The sequence below is a fragment of the Schistocerca serialis genome, chromosome 2 (assembly GCF_023864345.2).
Source record: "Schistocerca serialis cubense isolate TAMUIC-IGC-003099 chromosome 2, iqSchSeri2.2, whole genome shotgun sequence".
NCBI classification, from domain to species: domain Eukaryota; kingdom Metazoa; phylum Arthropoda; class Insecta; order Orthoptera; family Acrididae; genus Schistocerca; species Schistocerca serialis.
Genome location: NC_064639.1, coordinates 198,536,598 through 198,559,679, shown reverse-complemented (window position 1 = coordinate 198,559,679; position 23,082 = coordinate 198,536,598). Strand labels below are relative to the sequence as shown.

The 23,082-nt window shown below is 42.5% G+C and overlaps 1 protein-coding gene across 1 annotated transcript in view; it reads right to left on the bottom strand.

The window, feature by feature from the left end:
* Window positions 1-4,492: 4,492 nt before the first annotated feature.
* LOC126456935 (60S ribosomal export protein NMD3) overlaps window positions 4,493-23,082 on the bottom strand; it is a 99,153-nt gene continuing 80,563 nt past the window's right edge. The window contains exons 9-11 of the mRNA XM_050092871.1: window positions 19,503-19,618; window positions 17,810-17,989; window positions 4,493-4,837 (exon numbers count right to left, since the gene is read on the bottom strand). Of these exons, the coding sequence (XP_049948828.1) occupies window positions 4,642-4,837; window positions 17,810-17,989; window positions 19,503-19,618 (492 nt within the window). The 3' untranslated portion in view covers window positions 4,493-4,641. The remainder of the gene's footprint in view (window positions 4,838-17,809; window positions 17,990-19,502; window positions 19,619-23,082) is intronic.

Here is a 23,082-nt window from a genome sequence, read left to right as displayed (position 1 = left end):
CACATGTTGATTGTGAAAATTTACAATTTGATCACGTTGGAATGAAGCCTCATCCGTAAAGAGAACATTTGCACTGAAATGAGGATTGACACATTGTTGGATGAACCATTTGCAGAAGTGTACCCGTGGAGGCCAATCAGCTGCTGATAGTGCCTGACACACTGTACATGGTACGGAAACAACTGGTTCTCCCGTAGCACTCTCCATACAGCAACTTCTCTGGCGCTGACATTAGGGTTATCGTCAACTGCACGAAGAATTGCCTCATCCAGTGCAGGTGTCCTCGTCGTTCTAGGTCTTCCCCAGTCGAGAGTCATAGGCTGGAATGTTCCGTGCTCCTAAGACGCCGATCAATTGCTTCAAACTTCTTCCTGTCAGGACACCTTCGTTCTGGAAATCTGTCTCGATACAAACGTACCGCGCCACGGCTATTGCCCTGTGCTAATCCATACATTAAATGGGCACCTGCCAACTCCGCATTTGTAAACATTGTGCTGACTGCAAAACCACGTTCGTGATGAACACTAACCTGTTGATGCTGCGTACTGATGTGCTTGATGCTAGTACTGCAGAGCAATGAGTCGGATGTCAACACAAGCACTGAAGTCAACATTACCTTCCTTCAATTGGGCCAACTGGCGGTGAATTGACGAAGTACAGTACATACTGACGAAACTAAAATGAGCTCCAACATTAAGCGTTTCCGGACACATGTCCACATAACATCTTTTCTTTATTTGTGTGTAAGGAATGTTTCCTGAAAGTTTGGCCGTACCTTTTTGTAACACCCTGTATATTAAATAAGTACAAGACAATGGGTTGCTATGGTTCTGTATTTAGAAGAGTGTACATAAGAATTACTGAAGAACTACATTTTAAATGGTCTTCATTGATGATGAGAAATGGTCCAACTTTAATGAGGAGCTCCACACATATGTGTGGTCCAATAAATTCACTTTTGGTTTCATCGAATGCAGACTTTATCTCTCAATATCTTTTTTATGAATGACATTTTTGCTAGGAGGGTTAGTTTCAACAATATTACCAATAAACAGAGGTTAAAATGAAAATTTTTCATGAACATGTAAAATTGGTCCACTTTTGAAGAGCACTAATATGGAAACGGGTGGTCCAACAAATATGCGGATGGTCTCATTGAATGCAGAATTTCATGCCCTACAATTTTTAATTGCACTGTGTTTTCGATATTGTGAGTCGTTTATGATATATAATCACAAAACCGAAAACATACCCCCTTACTGGGTACATTTTTGCCCCTCCACCACTTTTCTACAGCTCCGCTGAGGGGGAAAACCTAGGATAGTCATACTGGGACACAAACAAAGCCATTAAAACAATAAAACCTTTTGTAGCAACTATTTCCGATTTGAATGCTAATTCTACTAGACTATCTGACAATGAGGACATTACAGAGGACATCAAACTGCAGGGGATGGGGAAGAAATTTACACCTGTAGGGGGATGGGGAAGAAATTTATGTCATCTTTAAAGAAATGGAAACAAAGTCTGGATGGCCATAATGTGATTTGAACCATCATCCACCAAAATGAGAGTCCAGTACATTAACTTTATTTGTTTGTACTTCAGGAGTAAAGGAGACCATTCACTGAATAGCAGAAGTATTAGAATCATCGACAGGCACATGAAAAAGAACGAAAACCTTGCTAACTTTTGGAAGAAATCCTTTAATGAGCTCATTTGCCTAAAAAGAGACAAGAAGAAAAACAAAGGGACAGACGATACAGGAGACAATGTGGATGTAAAGCAGTGTTCTACAGGCAGCAGAACAGTCTGGTATTTGTGTCGGGAAAAAGCTGAGATAGTGTTTTTGTGTATGGTCAAACAGATGGAAATGGTCGAGAGCCATCACGGCTATACAAAAACAAGTACCTTCACAGACACCAATCACATCACACAACATTTCAATCCCTTTTTGGGCGTTTGTGAGATCACGAGTCCTTTCAGGGAGATGGCGGACTGAGTGCACCAGATTTGGAGGACTGGGTTCTACAGGATACCAAGACGAACCCTAGTTCAAGCTCCAGGCAAGTGGCCTGCCAACATGGTGTAAGCCAAAGTACGATTATTGTATCCTGCATGACAATTGCTACTATCCCTATCACCTGAAACAAGAGAAAGGGTTATCAGAAGTGGATTTCCCTCTACAGGAAGGATTTTGTTGATGGTTTTTGCACCAGACCATCACAATTATGGGATTTCTGTCATCAGTCCTCTTTAGACAAAGCAACCAGAACTGGCATCGTCAATCTGCATAATCACCATCTGTGGGCTACAGACAAGCCTCAGGGAATGAATGAGGCATCTCATCATCAGCATTGGTTCAGCATCAATGTGTGTGCACGCATTCTTGGCGACCATATGCTTGGGCTGGTTATTATTACACAATGCCTCAATGGAAGAATATATCTGAACTTCCTGCAGAATAATCTGCTTCGGCTGCTTGAGACTGTGCCTCTGGCAATAAGAGAGGTTATGTGGTTTCTATATGACTGAGCACCATCCCACTTCCGCATTAAAGGTCACCGATATTTCAAGATAATCTTCCCCAGATGCTGGATAGGTTGCAGAGGCCTTGTAGCATGGCGTGCTGGATCAATGGACTTAAATCCCCTGGATGTTTACCTCTGGTGGCATCTGAAAAGCATTGAGTTTGCTGAACTAGTTCCTGACATGCAGACAACAGCGAGTTTATGATGCCCGTGATGCTATTCCGAGAGTGGCCGAATGTGCAAAAGAGAGCGGAAATCCATAATGTGAAGTGTGGAAACCATGGAGGCCACTTTTAACATCTGTTGTGATGTGGATGCAATGCAGCTCTGTAGCGTGTTCTGGGATGGTATACTGTCATTGCATGCACACCGTCCTTTTCCAGACGCACGTTTGTAGGATATTCTTTCTTCCCCATCCAGTCAGGAACCCGTTTCTGCAGTTTGTTGGTTTTCTTAATGTTAACCCTGTGTAAGATAAGTCACAAAAAAGTATCAATTAGTTTTAGTTGTTTTCTTAGGGAAAATCCACTTAATGTCATATTCACTGTTATCTAAGTGTTCTATTTTCCAAGTTGTTCTCCAGGCTGTTGTCTAAGCAACATTCTGCTAGGATTTGCCAAGTAAAGGCTGAACAAAATACTGCTGGGAAATAATTAACAATTCTGTATCAAAATGATATGCTATAGTTTTGCCAGAAAAGGAGCATCTACTTACCAGTCACTGAAACAAGCACAACTGAACCAGACTGACATAGGGACATAAAAAATCCAACTGAACCATTAACTTCTATAATTTTCTGAAGTTCCTTCACCAGAAGCAGAAGAAGTGACTTGTCTGGCAGTTTCCCTTCAAATTACTGATACTATTCAAATAAACTTTAATTTTGATATGATATTCAAATATCACAACAGATTTCCAGTTTGAAATTCATAATTTCCCTTAATCAAGCTTTATTGTAAGTGAGACCAAGTTTTACTTTACCAATTTTCATGGCCATAAATGAAATTATTTGACTTGTCACATCACTTGTTAGTGAGTTCCACTAGGAATTACAGTTTTAGCAACTATTCTGTGAGCTGTAAGCTTCTGCTGCCCCCAGGAAATTAATTTCTTATCAGTGTCCATCACCATTCTGCACCATGCTAAGACTTTGTGTGATAATCTTAAGTAAATTATCACAGAAACACACTTCAACCTGCTGTCACTTGACTGTAATATCAAGATACTTTGTTAGGAATGATGAGTCACATTTCAAATTGGAAACACTTCACACTATGTCCATTGTAGACTTGAAGCTTGACACAGAGAGAAAATTGGTAAAGTATTACTTTGCGTCAAAGGTGGTGGTTGTTGTGGTTCCTCCATCCCCCACAATGAAGTTTGAATATTCACTGCCAACATTTAAAAAAAAAAATTAAAAACCTACCTTTGCTTGTGTGTGAATAGTGAATTCTTAATTAGATGAGACATTTTAACATACACTCCACTGCAATTGTAAATTGACAAGGAGCCTGAGAACCAATAGACAATAACAAAGAAACTCAAAGTTGGCAAGCATTCCGGAGGTACCCATGATCAAGCAACGTACATTACAATAACTCACTGTTGTGAACTCTGAACATTTCTTTGCATCATTGAACAGCTGAACTCCCTCCTCAGTGTCCCCTCCTTCTGTCTTTCACAATTTTCCAGACAAGTCACCACCTTGGTCGAACACCCTGCTGTGTGAATTGTAACTAGAGATAACAGCCTTCGCGCCTCATCAACTGACAGCTGAGAATAAGTGAAGTTTCCTTTTATTCAAAAAAGAGAATAGCAGTTTGGAATCAATAAATACTAAATAATTTTGCATCAGCTACATCTACCTTGTTTAATGTTTTGAGACATTCTTATGTTGGGTACCGTGCAAAACAAAATCCATAAAGTGAGTTCCGCACCATTATAAAGAGCAATGAGCAGTATTTAACTCAACAGTCTTTTATTGTCAAATTTCCATATGAAAATACGCACATTTTCATGACAATATACAACAAAATAATGTTCAGGTGAATTAACAAGTATTTTTTTTTTTTGGCTCTTGGTGACAGCATACATATTCAAACTAAGGAAATTAGGATGCATCAGCCATTTCTTCATCCATAATTTGTAAATCATCCAGCATTTCATCTAGTGTTATACGAGGCATAGTTAAGTCCTCAATATCATCAACATCAACTGGAATGTCTTTAGATGGATCACGGAAAATATTCACATTCTGTCTGTATGCTGGGTCCTCTTCCAAATCATCCAAGAATTCATGATAATCACTGAAAAATAATTGAATTGAATTTAGCATAATTATGTTTTATTTTGTGAGGACTGAATCTAGAATGTCACTTAACTCAATGAAAGACATAAAGAGCAACTTACAATGGAATACTGTCTTAATTCATTTGCCGTAATACATGACATGATAAAATATTTGTGGATTTTTGGATTTTATTCATAAGAATGACAAATTTAAATCAGGACAGTTAAGGCAGGGACTTGAAATATCTCCACTGCACTCTAATTCCTATGAAACTTTGCACTTATTTTCGAAATTTTGTCAGATGCTAGTGTAACTGATATTATATATTACAACTGCTTATAGTTGTAAGTATGGTTGGAGTATGAGCACACTACTGAAGTTAGTCTAGGTAGACAGGAAGTCAGCTTTGAAATAATTAATTTGTTACAAGTAAAGTGCTTTCAGAACAGGTTACTTCAAGGCACAATGGCAGAATAAGTCGAGATAGTATTTTCGGCTGTAGGTGAAACAAACATTGAAATGTTGTTGTTGGTTTGATTTATACTGACAATGTTCCAAGTTTTTGAACACTGATCCTGGAAACACCCTCCAAAACCTTAAGCATCATCTAACCAACTCAAAGATTAGTACAATGTTTATAAATTTCTTATCTGTACAATCCACAGCCATTGCACAAGCTTTTAAAGATAATATATTCTTACAGAGATAATGAGCTTCGTTCAGAAGTAAATAAAAGTGTAATGTTTCACATTCAACAGCACAGTAGACAACATTGGTTACAATAGATCCGAACTCTGTTTCAGATCTACCCTACACTCTTTCAGAGAAACATTAATTACAATTCTTTATAATTCTTTATGTTGATCTTATTTATTTCTCCAGAAAATTTCTAAATTAATACTTTTGTGTAATTATTTGTCACTTGTTTTCTATAAACTATGTGGTTTTTTAAGCTATGTAAGCATGATGTCTAATAATGACAAGCAAATGTTAGAAATTATGAACCATTTCTGTTACAGTCTGACATGCAAAACACGGTCTTATGTGCAATTTTCCGTATCACATGAAGTTACAAAAACCATTGAAAATATTGAACCCACGGCATATGTACATGTAAGTCACCAAGTCTGGATGGAATCCCAATCTTGCTTTACAGAGAGTACTCTACACCATTCACCCCTGACTTAGTTTGCATTTATCATAAATCTCTTGCCAAGAGCAAAGTCCCAAGTGACTGGGAACACACTACTTTATAGGCCTTTATACAATGGAGAAGGGTGGAAGGTACTATACATGGGATCAAAACAGGAGTAAAAACACAGAGCTAAAAGAAAGGCACATGGAAATGTGACTGGCTGACCACTTGCTGAAAGAAACACGGGTGAGTCAGTCACCCTATTACATATTCAGAACACATTCATAAAATTTTGGGGAAACAAGTTGGCCACATCACAAAACTGTAAAACACTAACCACATTTGTTTTGAAATCACCTAAAACAGAGGGTAGGTCTCCCGGCAAATCTGAAGCTGTCCTCTGGTCAGAAAATAAAACACAGTCAAATAAAATGTGGTGCACACTGATTTGTAAGCCACAAGACCACACATTGGAGGATCCTCTCACCAGAGCAAGAAGGAATGCATCATAAGGCCGTGGTCTATGCGAAAACAAGTAAAGAAGACCTCATCCTTACTTTGTGGCTGAAAGGAAGTACACCACTGCTGCGTAATGGGTTTTACTAGATGCAACTCATTATCAGTCACTTCTAGCTGCTCGTCTCCGATCGACGCATGACTATGTCACTGTACCTCAACAGCGAGGTGATAGCATGCAGGAGGATAGCCCACTACACCGCTACACAACAGCTCCTCAGCTGCTACATCTGCCCTTTCGTTCCTTGCAATCCCCATGTGCCCTGGTACCTAGCAGAAACACATTTCCTTCCTAGATGTTGTTGTTGGAGAAGGGTGCCCTAGACATTCTAGACTACTTTATCTGCTGGGTACAAATGTTGCTGGGAGTGAAGGGCACTCAGAGTCAAAATAGATAAGGAAGTTAGCACTATAAGAACGTTTCATCTGCTCCAGTGCCTGCAAGATTGCATACAGTTCTGCATCGAATACAGATAAGCCTTGAGGCAGTCGGACTTTGAGTATATGATCTGGGAAAACAACAGAGCAACCAATGGAGTCTCCCTGTTTTGACCCATCCACAGCTGTAGAATTGTGGTGCTCATTTAAAATGGAAGATAAAAAGTATTAAAAACACATGCAGGAGTGTAATCTCTCCTGTACTGAACTAAATCTTAAATCACCCTGGGCCTCTGCTGCCACCACGGTAGCAGATGGTTAAAACCCTGGGTTCTGGGATGTACATGCTCCACACCAAGTGATTCCTGCCTATGCATGCGGATCCAAAATGGCATTGTTGCCTGTGGATGATCGGGAAAAAAGCATTCCAGAGGTGGTTGACCAGCAACATGGTACGCTGGTGAAGTTGTAGCTGTGAGGAACTTGTATGCCTGACGCACCATGAGGAGTTGCTGCTGGATGGTGAGTGGTGGTTCCCCAGCCTCAGCACAGAGACTGGGTTACCCGACCCTGCGACATAGCTGTGTAATAGTGGCAGGGAGAAATCGTCTTAGCAACATACTGCACCAGAAGCCATTTCACGAACTCTCAAATGCGGCCTACCATAACAACAGTGGCAACTTGGCCTTTACAACCATAGCGACGAGACTATTACAAAACTGGTGATGAGGGTTTACGAACATCCCCACGTGGTGGGTAGTGTCAATAATATTCAGGTAATATGGGCTCGCTGATCCATCTCTATGAAGCCACTGTCTAGCTGTGAATGCACAAAAGCCCAGTAAAACTGGAGCAGACGCGCCATGTCTATTCCCCAAGACCTGTGGCTACGGCACTTGATAATATTCAGTGCCTTCAGAGATGTGGCTTTCAGGTCTCTCAGGTGTAGTAACCAAGACAGTTTAGAGTAAAAAATGAGATCCAGAAACCTCACTCAGTTTTTAAAATGTAGAATGATGTCCCTCATATGTGAGTCAGGTAAATTAAAAGTATGACTATAACAATTAAAATTAACACACACACACTTCTCTGCAGAAAGCCGAAAACCTGTCTTTGTAGCCCAATACTCTAATCTCTGCATTGTAACTTACAGCTGATGGGTGCTATTTTAACACTGGAGGAGGAATGGAAAACAGCAAAATCAACCACAAATAAGGAGCACTGAACCGGAGTCCTGACTGTAATCATGATACTGTTTATGGCTATGGCAAAGAGCGTAACACTTGAAGTGCTGCCCTGAGGAACACCATTTTCTTGCTCAAAATGATCTGACAGCACATCACCAACTTGGGACCTAAACTAGCGCGTAAACAGGAAGGACCATTTGAAGATGGGAAGGTGGCCATGAAAGACCCATTAAGTTGCTTGAGAATACTGTGTCTCCAGGTACTGCCATCAACTTGCTGATATCAAACAATATAGTGAGACAGTGATGTTTACACAGGAAAGCCTGCTGAATAGCCACCACTGATAGGACCAGGTGGTCAACAGTGGACCGAAATCTAGAACCTACACTTAGAGCAGCTACGGAGTTGCCTGGTCTCTAACAACCAGATGAGACAATGGTTAACAATTCACTCCTGAGCCTACCCTACACAGTTCATTATGGCAATGTTCCGGAACTACTGGGACAGGTGCAGTCTTTCCCTGGTTTGAGGAGAGGTCTCAGAATTGCCACTCTCCACAAGTAGGGAAGTTACTTGTAGACTATGTAAGATTGAAACATTCGGAGGAGGATTTTCTTTGACACTCCTGACAAATGTTCAAGCAAGCAGTACCGGATCTGATTGTGATCGGGTGCAGCATTGTATGTCTCAGACAGTGCTGATTCCAGCTTCCACATGGAGAAATGGCAGTTGTAGGGCTCAGAATTCTGGGATCTGAAGTTAACTTGCCTCTCTCTGTAGTTGCATAGTACCAGCAAAATGCTGAATGCTGGCTGGCACTGGCAGTAGCGTTTGCAAAATGCGCTGCCAGCATCTGTGCGATGTAGTCTCTGTGTATTGTTTGGAGAAACACCCATTTCAGCACTGCTGCTATTGGCAAATGATTGTGTTTACCAGAAATTCTCCTGATGGCTTCCCATACTATTGCTGAACTAATGGAACAGTTTATGGTGTCAAGGAACACTTGCCATAACCTTTTGTTGATCTCCTTAACTATGTGTCGAGCCTTGGCTCTTGTGACCCGAAATGCTGTGAGCTTCTCTACCGTTGGGTCCACTGACAAACCACATGCTTGAGCTGGGTTGCTGAATGGCACTAATTGGTCCATCAAGGAACAGATTGCCTCCTAAGATGAACTGAGAACTTTGAGATGGGTAAGTTAGAAGCATGATGAATCATGGGTGTGATGTGGTCCACCCATTCCTGGATGCTGTGTGCTGTGTTCAAACACAGCCAGCTGGCTGGAAAGTGTCCAGTTAGCCCTGCTGACCATCCTTTGTGGTGGCTTCTCTTCAGGTAATGCTCCATCTAGTAGGTGAATGTGGAGGGGGTAGTGGTCACTGGAATAAAAGACATCACTGACTTCCCACTGAACAGATGGGGAGTGGAAACGGATAGGACCAGGGAAGAGGAAACCTCTGTGTGCCACTCTCTGCCAATGTACCCACCCATACTTTCCCCTTCCCTGCTCTCTCCTTTTCTGTTCTCACTCCCCCTCTCCCCCAACCCACCTCCCTACATTGCACCTACCCCCGTCCCACTCCAGATTGCTATTCACATGACAGTCACATTCCGATCGGAGCTGTCAGTGGTAGCGGTTGTGTGTGTTTTGAGATGTACTTGCTTTGTGAGTGCGTGTGTGCTTTCTTTTCCAAAGAAGATTTTTGCTGAAGGCTAATGTGTAACAGTTTTTTTGAAGTGCCTATCTGCAACTCAACACATCATCTTTACTGTGTGTAGCAATCTATCCTTTTTCTAATACTGTTAAACCTATGCATAGGAATGAATTACACTAGTTCTGGAAGTATAGTGCCATCTATGATACCATTTGTAAGATCCTCAGCATATTCAACAAGAAATTGCTTGTCGCTACAGATAAACTGATCAGCTGCAATTTTATTAGGAGAAGGACATGCACAATGTAGTAACCATAAAAGTTATATTAATGAGGTTATGGTAAAATACTTTATTTAGAAAGATGGGAAAATTAATAAACATATATATTGGTGAAAATATTCAATGCTTGACAATATAATATGGATAGATCAAAAATTTACTCAGCAGGCGGTGGCAGGAAAAAATAAAAGGTGTGGAAATGCACAAGCTTTAGGAGCCATTGGCTCATCCTCTTGGCTGAATTCCTTCTCAACCATCTGATAAGTGTCTCATGACCAAGGATTCTAGGTGACTTTTCTGTTTCCAAAATCCCACCAGTCCTTTTCCTTCATCCTCCTTCCCTTCCATTTCACCCTTCTGCCAGAAGGGGCCACTGGCTCAGAAAGCTTGTGCATTTCCACACCTTTTATGTGTCATCCATGCCATTGCTTGGTAAGTACTACTTCTTCTTCTTCTTTTTTTAAATCTATGCATATTATAAAGAAATACACAGATGATTAACTCACTTAGGAGGTGAATTAGACATACTATTTTGATGTGAACCATAACTGTACAAGAAACAACTACTGTTGTGTACTGACAGTAGTCTACTGATGCATAATGTCTATGTATAATACTCAAGTTACTTCGATAATTGACAGAGGCAAATTCAGACAAGTGCATTATCTAATAGCAAATAAGTAATGTTATATATAAAATCAAAGATGAGGTGACTTACCGAACGAAAGCCCTGGCAGGCCGATAGACACACAAACAAACACAAACATACACACAAAATTCAAGCTTTCGCAACAAACTGTTGCCTCATCAGGAAAGAGGGAAGGAGAGGGGAAGACGAAAGGAAGTGGGTTTTAAGGGAGAGGGTAAGGAGTCATTCCAATCCCGGGAGCGGAAAGACTTACCTTAGGGGGAAAAAAGGACAGGTATACACTCGCACACACGCACATATCCATCCACACATACAGACACAAGCAGACATATTTAAAGACAAAGAGTTTGGGCAGAGATGTCAGTCGAGGCAGAAGTGTAGAGGCAAAGAAGTTGTTGAAAGACAGGTGAGGTATGAGTGGCGGCAACTTGAAATTAGCGGAGATTGAGGCCTGGTGGATGACGAGAAGAGAGGATATACTGAAGGGCAAGTTCCCATCTCCGGAGTTCGGATAGGTTGGTGTTGGTGGGAAGTATCCAGATAACCCGGACGGTGTAACACTGTGCCAAGATGTGCTGGCTGTGCACCAAGGCATGTTTAGCCACAGGGTGATCCTCATTACCAACAAACACTGTCTGCCTGTGTCCATTCATGCGAATGGACAGTTTGTTGCTGGTCATTCCCACATAGAATGCATCACAGTGTAGGCAGGTCAGTTGGTAAATCACGTGGGTGCTTTCACACGTGGCTCTGCCTTTGATCGTGTACACCTTCCGGGTTACAGGACTGGAGTAGGTGGTGGTGGGAGGGTGCATGGGACAGGTTTTGCATCGGGGGCGGTTACAAGGATAGGAGCCAGAGGGTAGGGAAGGTGGTTTGGGGATTTCATAGGGATGAACTAACAGGTTACGAAGGTTAGGTGGACGGCGGAAAGACACTCTTGGCGGAGTGGGGAGGATTTCATGAAGGATGGATCTCATTTCAGGGCAGGATTTGAGGAAGTCGTATCCCTGCTGGAGAGCCACATTCAGAGTCTGGTCCAGTCCCGGAAAGTATCCTGTCACAAGTGGGGCACTTTTGTGGTTCTTCTGTGGGGGATTCTGGGTTTGAGGGGACGAGGAAGTGGCTCTGGTTATTTGCTTCTGTACCAGGTCGGGAGGGTAGTTGCGGGATGCGAAAGCTGTTTTCAGGTTGTTGGTGTACTGATTCAGGGATTCCGGACTGGAGCAGATTCGTTTGCCAAGAAGACCTAGGCTGTAGGGAAGGGATTGTTTGATGTGGAATGGGTGGCAGCTGTCATAATGGAGGTACTGTTGCTTGTTGGTGGGTTTGATGTGGACGGACGTGTGAAGTTGGCCATTGGACAGGTGGAGGTCAACGTCAAGGAAAGTGGCATTTGATTTGGAATAGGACCAGGTGAATCTGATGGAACCAAAGGAGTTGAGGTTGGAGAGGAAATTCTGGAGTTCTTCTTCACTGTGAGTCCAGATCATAAAGATGTCATCAATAAATCTGTACCAAACTTTGGGTTGGCAGACTTGGGTAACCAAGAAGGCTTCCTCTAAGCGACCCATGAATAGGTTGGCATACGAGGGGGCCATCCTGGTACCCATGGCTGTTCCCTTTAATTGTTGGTATGTCTGGCCTTCAAAAGTGAAGAAGTTGTGGGTCAGGATGAAGCTGGCTAAGGTAATGAGGAAAGAGGTTTTAGGTAGGGTGGTAGGTGATCGGCGTGAAAGGAAATGCTCCATCGCAGCGAGGCCCTGGACGTGCGGAATATTTGTGTATAAGGACGTGGCATCAATGGTTACAAGGATGGTTTCCGGGGGTAACAGATTGGGTAAGGATTCCAGGCGTTCAAGAAAGTGGTTGGTGTCTTTGATGAAGGATGGGAGACTGCATGTAATGGGTTGAAGGTGTTGATCTACATAGGCAGAGATACGTTCTGTGGGGGCTTGGTAACCAGCTACAATGGGGCGGCCGGGATGATTGGGTTTGTGGATTTTAGGAAGAAGGTAGAAGGTAGGGGTGCGGGGTGTCGGTGGGGTCAGGAGGTTGATGGAGTCATGTGAAAGGTTTTGCAGGGGGCCTAAGGTTCTGAGGATTCCTTGAAGCTCCGCCTGGACATCGGGAATGGGGTTACCTTGCCAAACTTTGTATGTGGTGTTGTCTGAAAGCTGACGCAGTCCCTCAGCCACATACTCCCGACGATCAAGTACCACGGTTGTGGAACCCTTGTCCGCCGGAAGAATGACGATGGATCGGTCAGCCTTCAGATCACGGATAGCCTGGGCTTCAGCAGTGGTGATGTTGGGTGTAGGATTAAGGTTTTTTAAGAAGGATTGAGATGCAAGGCTGGAAGTCAGAAATTCCTGGAAGGTTTGGAGAGGGTGATTTTGAGGAAGAGGAGGTGGGTCCCGCTGTGACGGAGGACGGAACTGTTCCAGGCAGGGTTCAATTTGGATGGTGTCTTGAGAAGTCGGATCATTAGGAGTAGGAGTAGGATTAGGATCATTTTTCTTCGTGGTAAAGTGATACTTCCAGCAGAGAGTACGGGTGTAGGACAGTAAATCTTTGACGAGGGCTGTTTGGTTGAATCTGGGAGTGGGGCTGAAGGTGAGGCCTTTGGATAGGACAGAGGTTTCAGATTGGGAGAGAGGTTTGGAGGGAAGGTTAACTACTGAATTGGGTGTTGTGCTTCCAGATTGTGTTGATCGGAATTTTGAGGTTTTGGAGGGAGTGGAGCTGGAAGTGGGAGATTGAGTAGATGGGAGAGACTGGGTTTGTGTGCAATGAGTGGAGGTGGAGGTTTGCTGGAAAGGTTGTGAAGGGTGAGTGAGTTGCCTTTCCGGAGGTGGGAAACCAGGAGATTGGATAGTTTTTTGAGGTGGAGGGTGGCATGCTGTTCTAATTTACGGTTGGCCTGTAGGAGGATGTTCTGAACAGCCGGTGTGGATGTGGGAGAGGAAAGATTAAGGGTTGCAGCCAGAGATGGGAACTTTATAGGGACTGATGGAAGGAAGGGTTGCAGCCAGAGATGGGAACTTTATAGGGACTGATGGAAGGAAGGGTTGCAGCCAGAGATGGGAACTTTATAGGGAGTGATGGAAGGAAGGGTTGCAGCCAGAGATGGGAACTTTATAGGGACTGATGGAAGGAAGGGTTGCAGCCAGAGATGGGAACTTTATAGGGACTGATGGAAGGAAGGGTTGCAGCCAGAGATGGGAACTTTATAGGGACTGATGGAAGGAAGGGTTGCAGCCAGAGATGGGAACTTTATAGGGACTGATGGAAGGAAGGGTTGCAGCCAGAGATGGGAACTTTATAGGGACTGATGGAAGGAAGAGTTGCAGCCAGAGATGGCGGCAACACAACCACCTAACCTTTATGCACATCGTTGTCTACCAACCCAAGTCCAACATAGCCCAGCTGTAACCAACACCTTTTCGCCTTTTTTCATTCCAGATCTCCAGTTACTTTCCGGTTCACCTTTATCTCTCCCCATATATTTTTATTTTCATTTTCATTTCACCTCATGTTACACTTTCCACCTTCTAATACCATGTCACCCTCACAACACCCCCACAACGACCCCATTAAGTTTTATTTACATTCCCTCCGCAAACATGCCTTCGCCCTAGCCAGATTACGCTCTCATATTCTATTTTCTCAGGCTTGCCTGACATTTGGCATCACCCCCAAAGGCCTCACACTTAAAGTTCCCATCTCTGGCTGCAACCCTTCCTTCCATCAGTCCCTATACCAGTTCCAAACTGAACAATCCATTGCCCTCACCCACCTAATCCTCCACCTACACATCAACTCAGCCAATGAACACACCCGTCAACTCCTATCCTTAATAAAAGTCCTTAATCTTTCCTCTCCCACATCCACACCGGCTGTTCAGAGCCTCCTCCTACAGGCCAACCGTAAATTAGAACAGCATGCCACCCTCCACCTCAAAAAACTATCCAATCTCCTGGTTTCCCACCTCCGGAAAGGCAACTCACTCACCCTTCACAACCTTTCCAGCAAACCTCCACCTCCTCTCATTGCACACAAACCCAGTCTCTCCCATCTACTCAATCTCCCACTCCAGCTCCACTCCCTCCAAAACCTCAAAATTCTGATAAACACAATCTGGAAGCACAACACCCTAATTCAGTAGTTAACCTTTCCTCCAAACCTCTCTCCCAATCTGAAACCTCTGTCCTATCCAAAGGCCTCACCTTCAGCCCCACTCCCAGATTCAACCAAACAGCCCTCGTCAAAGATTTACTGTCCTACACCCGTACTCTCTGCTGGAAGTATCACTTTGCCACGAAGAAAAATGATCCTAATCCTACTCCTACTCCTAATGATCCGACTTCTCAAGACACCATCCAAATTGAACCCTGCCTGGAACAGTTCCGTCCTCCGTCACAGCGGGACCCACCTCCTCTTCCTCAAAATCACCCTCTCCAAACCTTCCAGGAATTTCTGACTTCCAGCCTTGCATCTCAATCCTTCTTAAAAAACCTTAATCCTACACCCAACATCACCACTGCTGAAGCCCAGGCTATCCGTGATCTGAAGGCTGACCGATCCATCGTCATTCTTCCGGCGGACAAGGGTTCCACAACCGTGGTACTTGATCGTCGGGAGTATGTGGCTGAGGGACTGCGTCAGCTTTCAGACAACACCACATACAAAGTTTGGCAAGGTAACCCCATTCCCGATGTCCAGGCGGAGCTTCAAGGAATCCTCAGAACCTTAGGCCCCCTGCAAAACCTTTCACCCGACTCCATCAACCTCCTGACCCCACCGACACCCCGCACCCCTACCTTCTACCTTCTTCCTAAAATCCACAAACCCGATCACCCCGGCCGCCCCATTGTAGCTGGTTACCAAGCCCCCACAGAACGTATCTCTGCCTACGTAGATCAACACCTTCAACCCATTACATGCAGTCTCCCATCCTTCATCAAAGACACCAACCACTTTCTTGAACGCCTGGAATCCTTACCCAATCTGTTACCCCCGGAAACCATCCTTGTAACCATTGATGCCACGTCCTTATACACAAATATTCCGCACGTCAAGGGCCTCGCTGCGATGGAGCATTTCCTTTCACGCCGATCACCTACCACCCTACCTAAAACCTCTTTCCTCATTACCTTAGCCAGCTTCATCCTGACCCACAACTTCTTCACTTTTGAAGGCCAGACATACCAACAATTAAAGGGAACAGCCATGGGTACCAGGATGGCCCCCTCGTATGCCAACCTATTCATGGGTCACTTAGAGGAAGCCTTCTTGGTTACCCAAGTCTGCCAACCCAAAGTTTGGTACAGATTTATTGATGACATCTTTATGATCTGGACTCACAGTGAAGAAGAACTCCAGAATTTCCTCTCCAACCTCAACTCCTTTGGTTCCATCAGATTCACCTGGTCCTATTCCAAATCCCATGCCACTTTCCTTGACGTTGACCTCCACCTGTCCAATGGCCAACTTCACACGTCCGTCCACATCAAACCCACCAACAAGCAACAGTACCTCCATTATGACAGCTGCCACCCATTCCACATCAAACGGTCCCTTCCCTACAGCCTAGGTCTTCGTGGCAAACGAATCTGCTCCAGTCCGGAATCCCTGAATCAGTACACCAACAACCTGAAAACAGCTTTCGCATCCCGCAACTACCCTCCCGACCTGGTACAGAAGCAAATAACCAGAGCCACTTCCTCGTCCCCTCAAACCCAGAATCCCCCACAGAAGAACCACAAAAGTGCCCCACTTGTGACAGGATACTTTCCGGGACTGGACCAGACTCTGAATGTGGCTCTCCAGCAGGGATACGACTTCCTCAAATCCTGCCCTGAAATGAGATCCATCCTTCATGAAATCCTCCCCACTCCGCCAAGAGTGTCTTTCCGCCGTCCACCTAACCTTCGTAACCTGTTAGTTCATCCCTATGAAATCCCCAAACCACCTTCCCTACCCTCTGGCTCCTATCCTTGTAACCGCCCCCGATGCAAAACCTGTCCCATGCACCCTCCCACCACCACCTACTCCAGTCCTGTAACCCGGAAGGTGTACACGATCAAAGGCAGAGCCACGTGTGAAAGCACCCACGTGATTTACCAACTGACCTGCCTACACTGTGATGCATTCTATGTGGGAATGACCAGCAACAAACTGTCCATTCGCATGAATGGACACAGGCAGACAGTGTTTGTTGGTAATGAGGATCACCCTGTGGCTAAACATGCCTTGGTGCACAGCCAGCACATCTTGGCACAGTGTTACACCGTCCGGGTTATCTGGATACTTCCCACCAACACCAACCTATCCGAACTCCGGAGATGGGAACTTGCCCTTCAGTATATCCTCTCTTCTCGTCATCCACCAGGCCTCAATCTCCGCTAATTTCAAGTTGCCGCCACTCATACCTCACCTGTCTTTCAACAACTTCTTTGCCTCTACACTTCTGCCTCGACTGACATCTCTGCCCAAACTCTTTGTCTTTAAATATGTCTGCTTGTGTCTGTATGTGTGGATGGATATGTGCGTGTGTGCGAGTGTATACCTGTCCTTTTTTCCCCCTAAGGTAAGTCTTTCCGCTCCCGGGATTGGAATGACTCCTTACCCTCTCCCTTAAAACCCACTTCCTTTCGTCTTCCCCTCTCCTTCCCTCTTTCCTGATGAGGCAACAGTTTGTTGCGAAAGCTTGAATTTTGTGTGTATGTTTGTGTGTCTATCGACCTGCCAGCGCTTTCGTTCGGTAAGTCACCTCATCTTTGATTTTATATATAATTTTTCCCACGTGGAATGTTTCCTTCTATTATATTGATATCAAATAAGTAATGTGCTATACCATACCATACTGTAACATGAATTCATACTTTAATATGCTGGTCAGTGACACACAACCCTAACACTGATGTACTCTTTGATTTACACAAACAGGATAAATCAGTGGTAAAATATAGGTTTTTAGTGTCCCACACAAGGTCTATATGAACAATGTTTTTACCACCAAATATGGGAAATCCATTAAAATATAGGACAGTTAGCAACCCTGCTGTAAATGGAACACACATATGGCGAGTGTGAAACTTCTGTTTTCAGTAACAGTATATACACACAAAATATAGCATTGCTTCTAAAAATAGTAAAAAAAAATTCTAAATTTAGAATACTCACTTGGCTTCAGTGTTGATATGAGTGCTTTCTTCAGCAAGATGTTTAAGTTTCCAGTTACGCAAACGTTTGCGACTACTCCTATCACCGTAATATTTTTTCACAAGAATGATATCTGGTATCTTTGTAGCATCCAATTTCTCTAAATTTGGATCATTTACATTACTGTCTGCAAGTGTGTACCTGGAAATGTAATAAAAAAAAAATGCAAGGAATAAATTGATGATAGTTTATGAATGAGGAAATGTCTAAACCCAATTCATACACTTTGTAACATAAGAAATAAATTTTAGAAATTTTCTGAGACAGTATCACTGGCGATACTAACTCGCTATTTTGCCTTGCAGAACGTTTTTAATTCCAGGAATGTTAGTAGGAATACAAAAATCAAAATATACATGACCATATTAAGACCTATAGTAATATATGGATCAGAAGGCTGGGTATTGACATTAAAGGAGGAGAACTGGTCATTGAGAAGCGAAAGAAAGATACTGAGAAGGATTTTTGGAGCAGTGAGACAGGAAGATGGCTGGAGAGTAAGAACAAATGTAGAACTACAAACACTTTTTGGACAGATGGATATTGTTGTTAAAATTAAGCAGGGAAGAATAAGATGGGCAGGACATATACAGAGAATGCCAGAAACTCGGAGTGTCAAGAAAGTTTTTAAAGGAAAACCTGACGGGAGAAGGAGATGAGGTAGACTCAGAATGGCTGGATGATATGGAAGAAGATCTGAAGGAGATGGGAATAAGAAATTGGAGAAGGAATGTGACAAACAGAGAAGAATGAAGGCAGGTGATACATGAGGCCAAGGTTCTTAAAGGACTGTAGAGCCAACCAAGAAGAAGAAGAAGAAGAAGAAGAAGACTAACTTTCTGGAGGAATGTGCATCATCTTTTCAAAACTTTCAATGACTCTTATACATTAAAAAAACTTTGGAAGCTATAACAATTGATCAGGTTACCTGCCATTATGAATGTGGGTCCATTCAACAACTGTTTTATGACTTTCAAATGATAGAGCTCAGCAATCAGTCATCCTTTTCTTGGAAGTTTTATTCGGCAAATCTAGATTTCAGCTAATGCCTAGCCATTATCAGCGCACCATTTCATAGTATCAATGCTTGTTCAAGTATGTCAGTCCCCTATTGGTCAGACTTCTTTCACAGTTCTTTCACGACTACTGTATCATGAAGGTAGGCTTTGCGAAGAACACATCGATAACGAAACCTAACTTCATTATACAGTAGTCTCGAAGTTACTGTGACAGAAGCCCGAACAACAGGGGACTGACGTACTAGAACATACACTGATACTATGAAATGGTACACAGATAGTGGCTAGGCACCAGCCGAAATCTAGATTTGCTGAATAAAACCTGCAAGAAAAGGACAACTGATTGCTGTGTTATACCACTTAATTTCAAAAATATTAGTTGCAATTAACATTCTATATCTGGTTTCAGTTCTTGCCAAATTAACGAAGTAAATTACACAAGGATGATTTACCATGGATATTCATGGGCGGAAATAGCTAGAAGGTGAAAGAATGACCTCACAAATTGGCTAGGAATTATTTTCAGAAATGAGGAGAAAATAAATGCAACTAAAACTAGGATTCAAAGTATTCCATTTAAATAGCCGAAACACAATTTTTTTTATATAAAATAATTTGTGTAAATTAATAAGTACCCAAGAACAGAATCTCCAGGCTTCAATATGTGGCCAAGATGAGTCCGAGTGTGGATTGTGTTTTCTGTCATTCCCAATTCTGATGCTCTTACCACCCACACATCAGCTATTGTATGCTGAAAAAATTAATTGATTTAAAACATTAAAGCATATACTATATTCACCAAAAGATTATGGTGACGCAACTCACAAAAAAGCTAACACAGCAGATTTAGCAAACACAAATAAGAAAAACATGTGGAATGATAGTAAACAGTAATTACGTATATTTTATCAAAGATAATTATGTATTTTTTTAGTGAAACAACAGGCTCTACAGATATAATAAAATTTTTTGGAATATTTCTGACTCTAGTTTTTCCTTGAAATAAAAACTACTATCACACACAGCAATCTGAATTGTCTCTAATACTTTACAATACTAAATGATTGAGAATACTGATCAGTGGGCCAAAGATAGACAGTTTTCATTATCTAAACTGTAAACAAATCTTAATTAGTCCCAGCCCTGTTAGTTCAGCAAGTCAGTAACACCATAACTGAAATTGTTTTATAAAAATATTTTTTTCTCCTGTGGTCCAAGAAAGAACGGTGTAAAGGAACAATGCAGACAAGGGGCTCTCACATCAGAGTGACATTTAAAGAAGCTCTTGGTAAATTATGAAATAGATAAATAGATGCAAATTGTACTTTAGGTATCTCAAATCCACCTTTCGAAGTTGCAGTATTACCACTGTAAGAAACAAACTATGGAAAATCCAGGAACGAATGTGAAATATTATGAAAAGGAAAGTTGCTACTCACCATATAGCATAGATGGTGAGTCGCAGATAGGCACAACAAAAAGACTGTTACAAATAAAGCTTTCAGCCCGTAAGGATATTGTCAAAAATAAACGACGGACAGACAGACACACACACAGAGACACACACACACACACACACACACACACACTTGCCTAAGTCTGCAGGTGCGCGCGCGCGTGCGCGTGTGTGTGTGTGTGTGTTTTTGACAATGCCCTAAGGGCCAAAAGCTTTATTTATAACAGTCTTTTTGTTGTGTCTCTCTGTGATTATAACAAGCAGATGTTCCAAACACCTGTGATCATGTGGAATCTTTGGAAATGTAACACCACCCGAAAGCCGGTTTGACCACAATAGTATTTTATTAGCTGTGATCCTATTGAATGCAGAATGCTTTTTGGGTTCAGACTGATTATCATAGCTAGTTATAGGGGGACCTATTGTTTAATGTGGACTTCTAACCGTGGTGCATGTTTTTTTTTCACATTAAGCAACACACAACAGACAACAGTTAACAGTCACTTTCAAGCTCTTGCTCTTTTTCTAATAGGAATACACACATACTATTTGGGTGTCTGTGTGAATGTGTGTACTCTCAATAGAAGAAGAGCAAGAGCTCGAAAGCTAGGGTTAACTGTTCTGTTCCTGTGTGCCATGCATCAATTTGCTACATGCAAGAGGCCGCCCTTCCCTTATTTTATGTATTTTGCATCCAGATATTTCCAATGTTGTTTCAAGATTTTTAACATTTAACTTATCAGGGGCAGCTCCTACATAGGTTTGCAGGTTTGCGCTACCCCCACGAATAATCGTTAAGTTGTGTTTGCTTTTTCAATTTTATACATAAGTGAAGAAGTTGCGTGCCATTAACCTCTTTGAAATGCTCGGGCTCTAAGTACCAAAAGTAGCTGAATAGGACAAAAATGTGTTGACAGCAACGTGGGCTGCACTGGGCCTGTAAATGGCGACCTGGGTGTCTTGGTTGTGTGGGAGCAAAGTTTATCAAGACAGTTCTCATATACAGGCCTTGTGCATATAAACACCCCAAGCAAGCCAACTAGGAATAGAGGAGGAAGGTGGGAGTGCACTGAGCAGCATTCGCCCCCGATACACGGACGAGACAATGCCTCCTGGCCACACAGCGAGGACGACGGGGCATGCGGACGCGAGATGGAGAGTCACATCCAGAGCTGGTACCTACTAGCATGGTGCGACTGATGGAGCAGTTTGCGGCTGCAATGTGTGATGCAGAGGCAGCAAGCAACGGCGGCAACATCAGCAGCTCCAATAGAGGTCTTTTGAGGTTTCCCTTAGTCGTAAAGTGAATGCCAGGGCGGTTCCGTTTAACCCCTCAAAATAAATTCTTCATTATAAGATATAAAATAAACCTCCCTCCTTTTAGCACAACAAATAAAGAAACACTGCCAAAACTTTGTAACACAGCCGGTACCTACGGCCCGGCAGAGCAGACGCTATTAGTGGCCCACCCTCCACCTTCCTTCTGAAGAGAACTGAAGATTTCACATCTTTGAACAAAGCAGGACTCTTGCACCTCATTACCAGATCACATGTAACTGCGAGCGAAATAACTATCTCCTGTTCCTTGTGTTCATTATTTTAGCGTGGCTATAGAGAATTTTGAGACAAGAAGTGAATATATGAAACAGTGAAACACATAATTTCCTTGCTCTCTGAACCCATCAATTTACACAATTTTGAAGAAAGATTATAAATGAAGAGGCTAGGTACTTAAACAATTTCGCAGACATTTCAAATGAAAAGTTGCCAATTTGGTAGAAAGTTTAACTCCAAACTGTACAATAAGCAAGAATGCCTGTGTGGTTGCGATTTGGAAAACAACTCATTGTTTTTCTTGTTTATTACTAGGGGAGCTTTTGACTAAACATGGAGTCTGTGACATTCAACACCTCTGTGACAAAATTAGTAAACACGAACTTTCTTCAATCCACATGAACAACATTTTGAATGTCTAGGAAATTTAACTAGGCTACCCAATTAGGCAATGGGTACAGAAAGCCCATGCCACTAAACAACCAAAAAGTCATCCATAACAGGTACATACTAAATATAATTATGACCTGTATTCGTTTCTGTGGTGTGTTGGAACTTGACCCTCAGATGACACGAGACGGAATCATGTTCCAATACCAACATTTTTCATGCCTTGATTAATTCTACTGTAGAATTAGACTTTGCATTAAAATCACATGTAGAAAAAGCAACAGTTTCCAAAGCAACCTCTAAAGCCACCCAGAATGACCTTCAATGGGTGTGAAGTCTCCCCAGAAGACATTAGAAAGTAAAGACAGGTGCAGAGTTTTTGTTAATAATAGCTGACAAAACCAGTGGTGTAGCCTGCATTTTGTAGGTGGTTATAGTATATAGGTACATATCATTAACGGAATACCTGTTAAAAGATTTTGGGGTATCACAGCATCAGAAAAGTATGATGCCCAATATTTGGCAATGTACATCACAGAACAGATAAATTGCCATTTAGAGAATTGTCCATACATACTAATAGCACAAACATACGATGATGCAGCAATCATGAGCGATTTGCCACGCAGGGTACAGGCTCTTGCTAAGGAAACATTTTACAATGTTTCATACATTCATTATTAGTCACCAGTTGAATCTGATTTTTCACCAAATTTCAGGGACTTTTCAGCTCCTTTTCAGCATTTCCACAAAGAACAAGAGTCCTTAATGAAATAGTGTGAAAATGTTCACCACATTTAGTGTCTACTTATTGG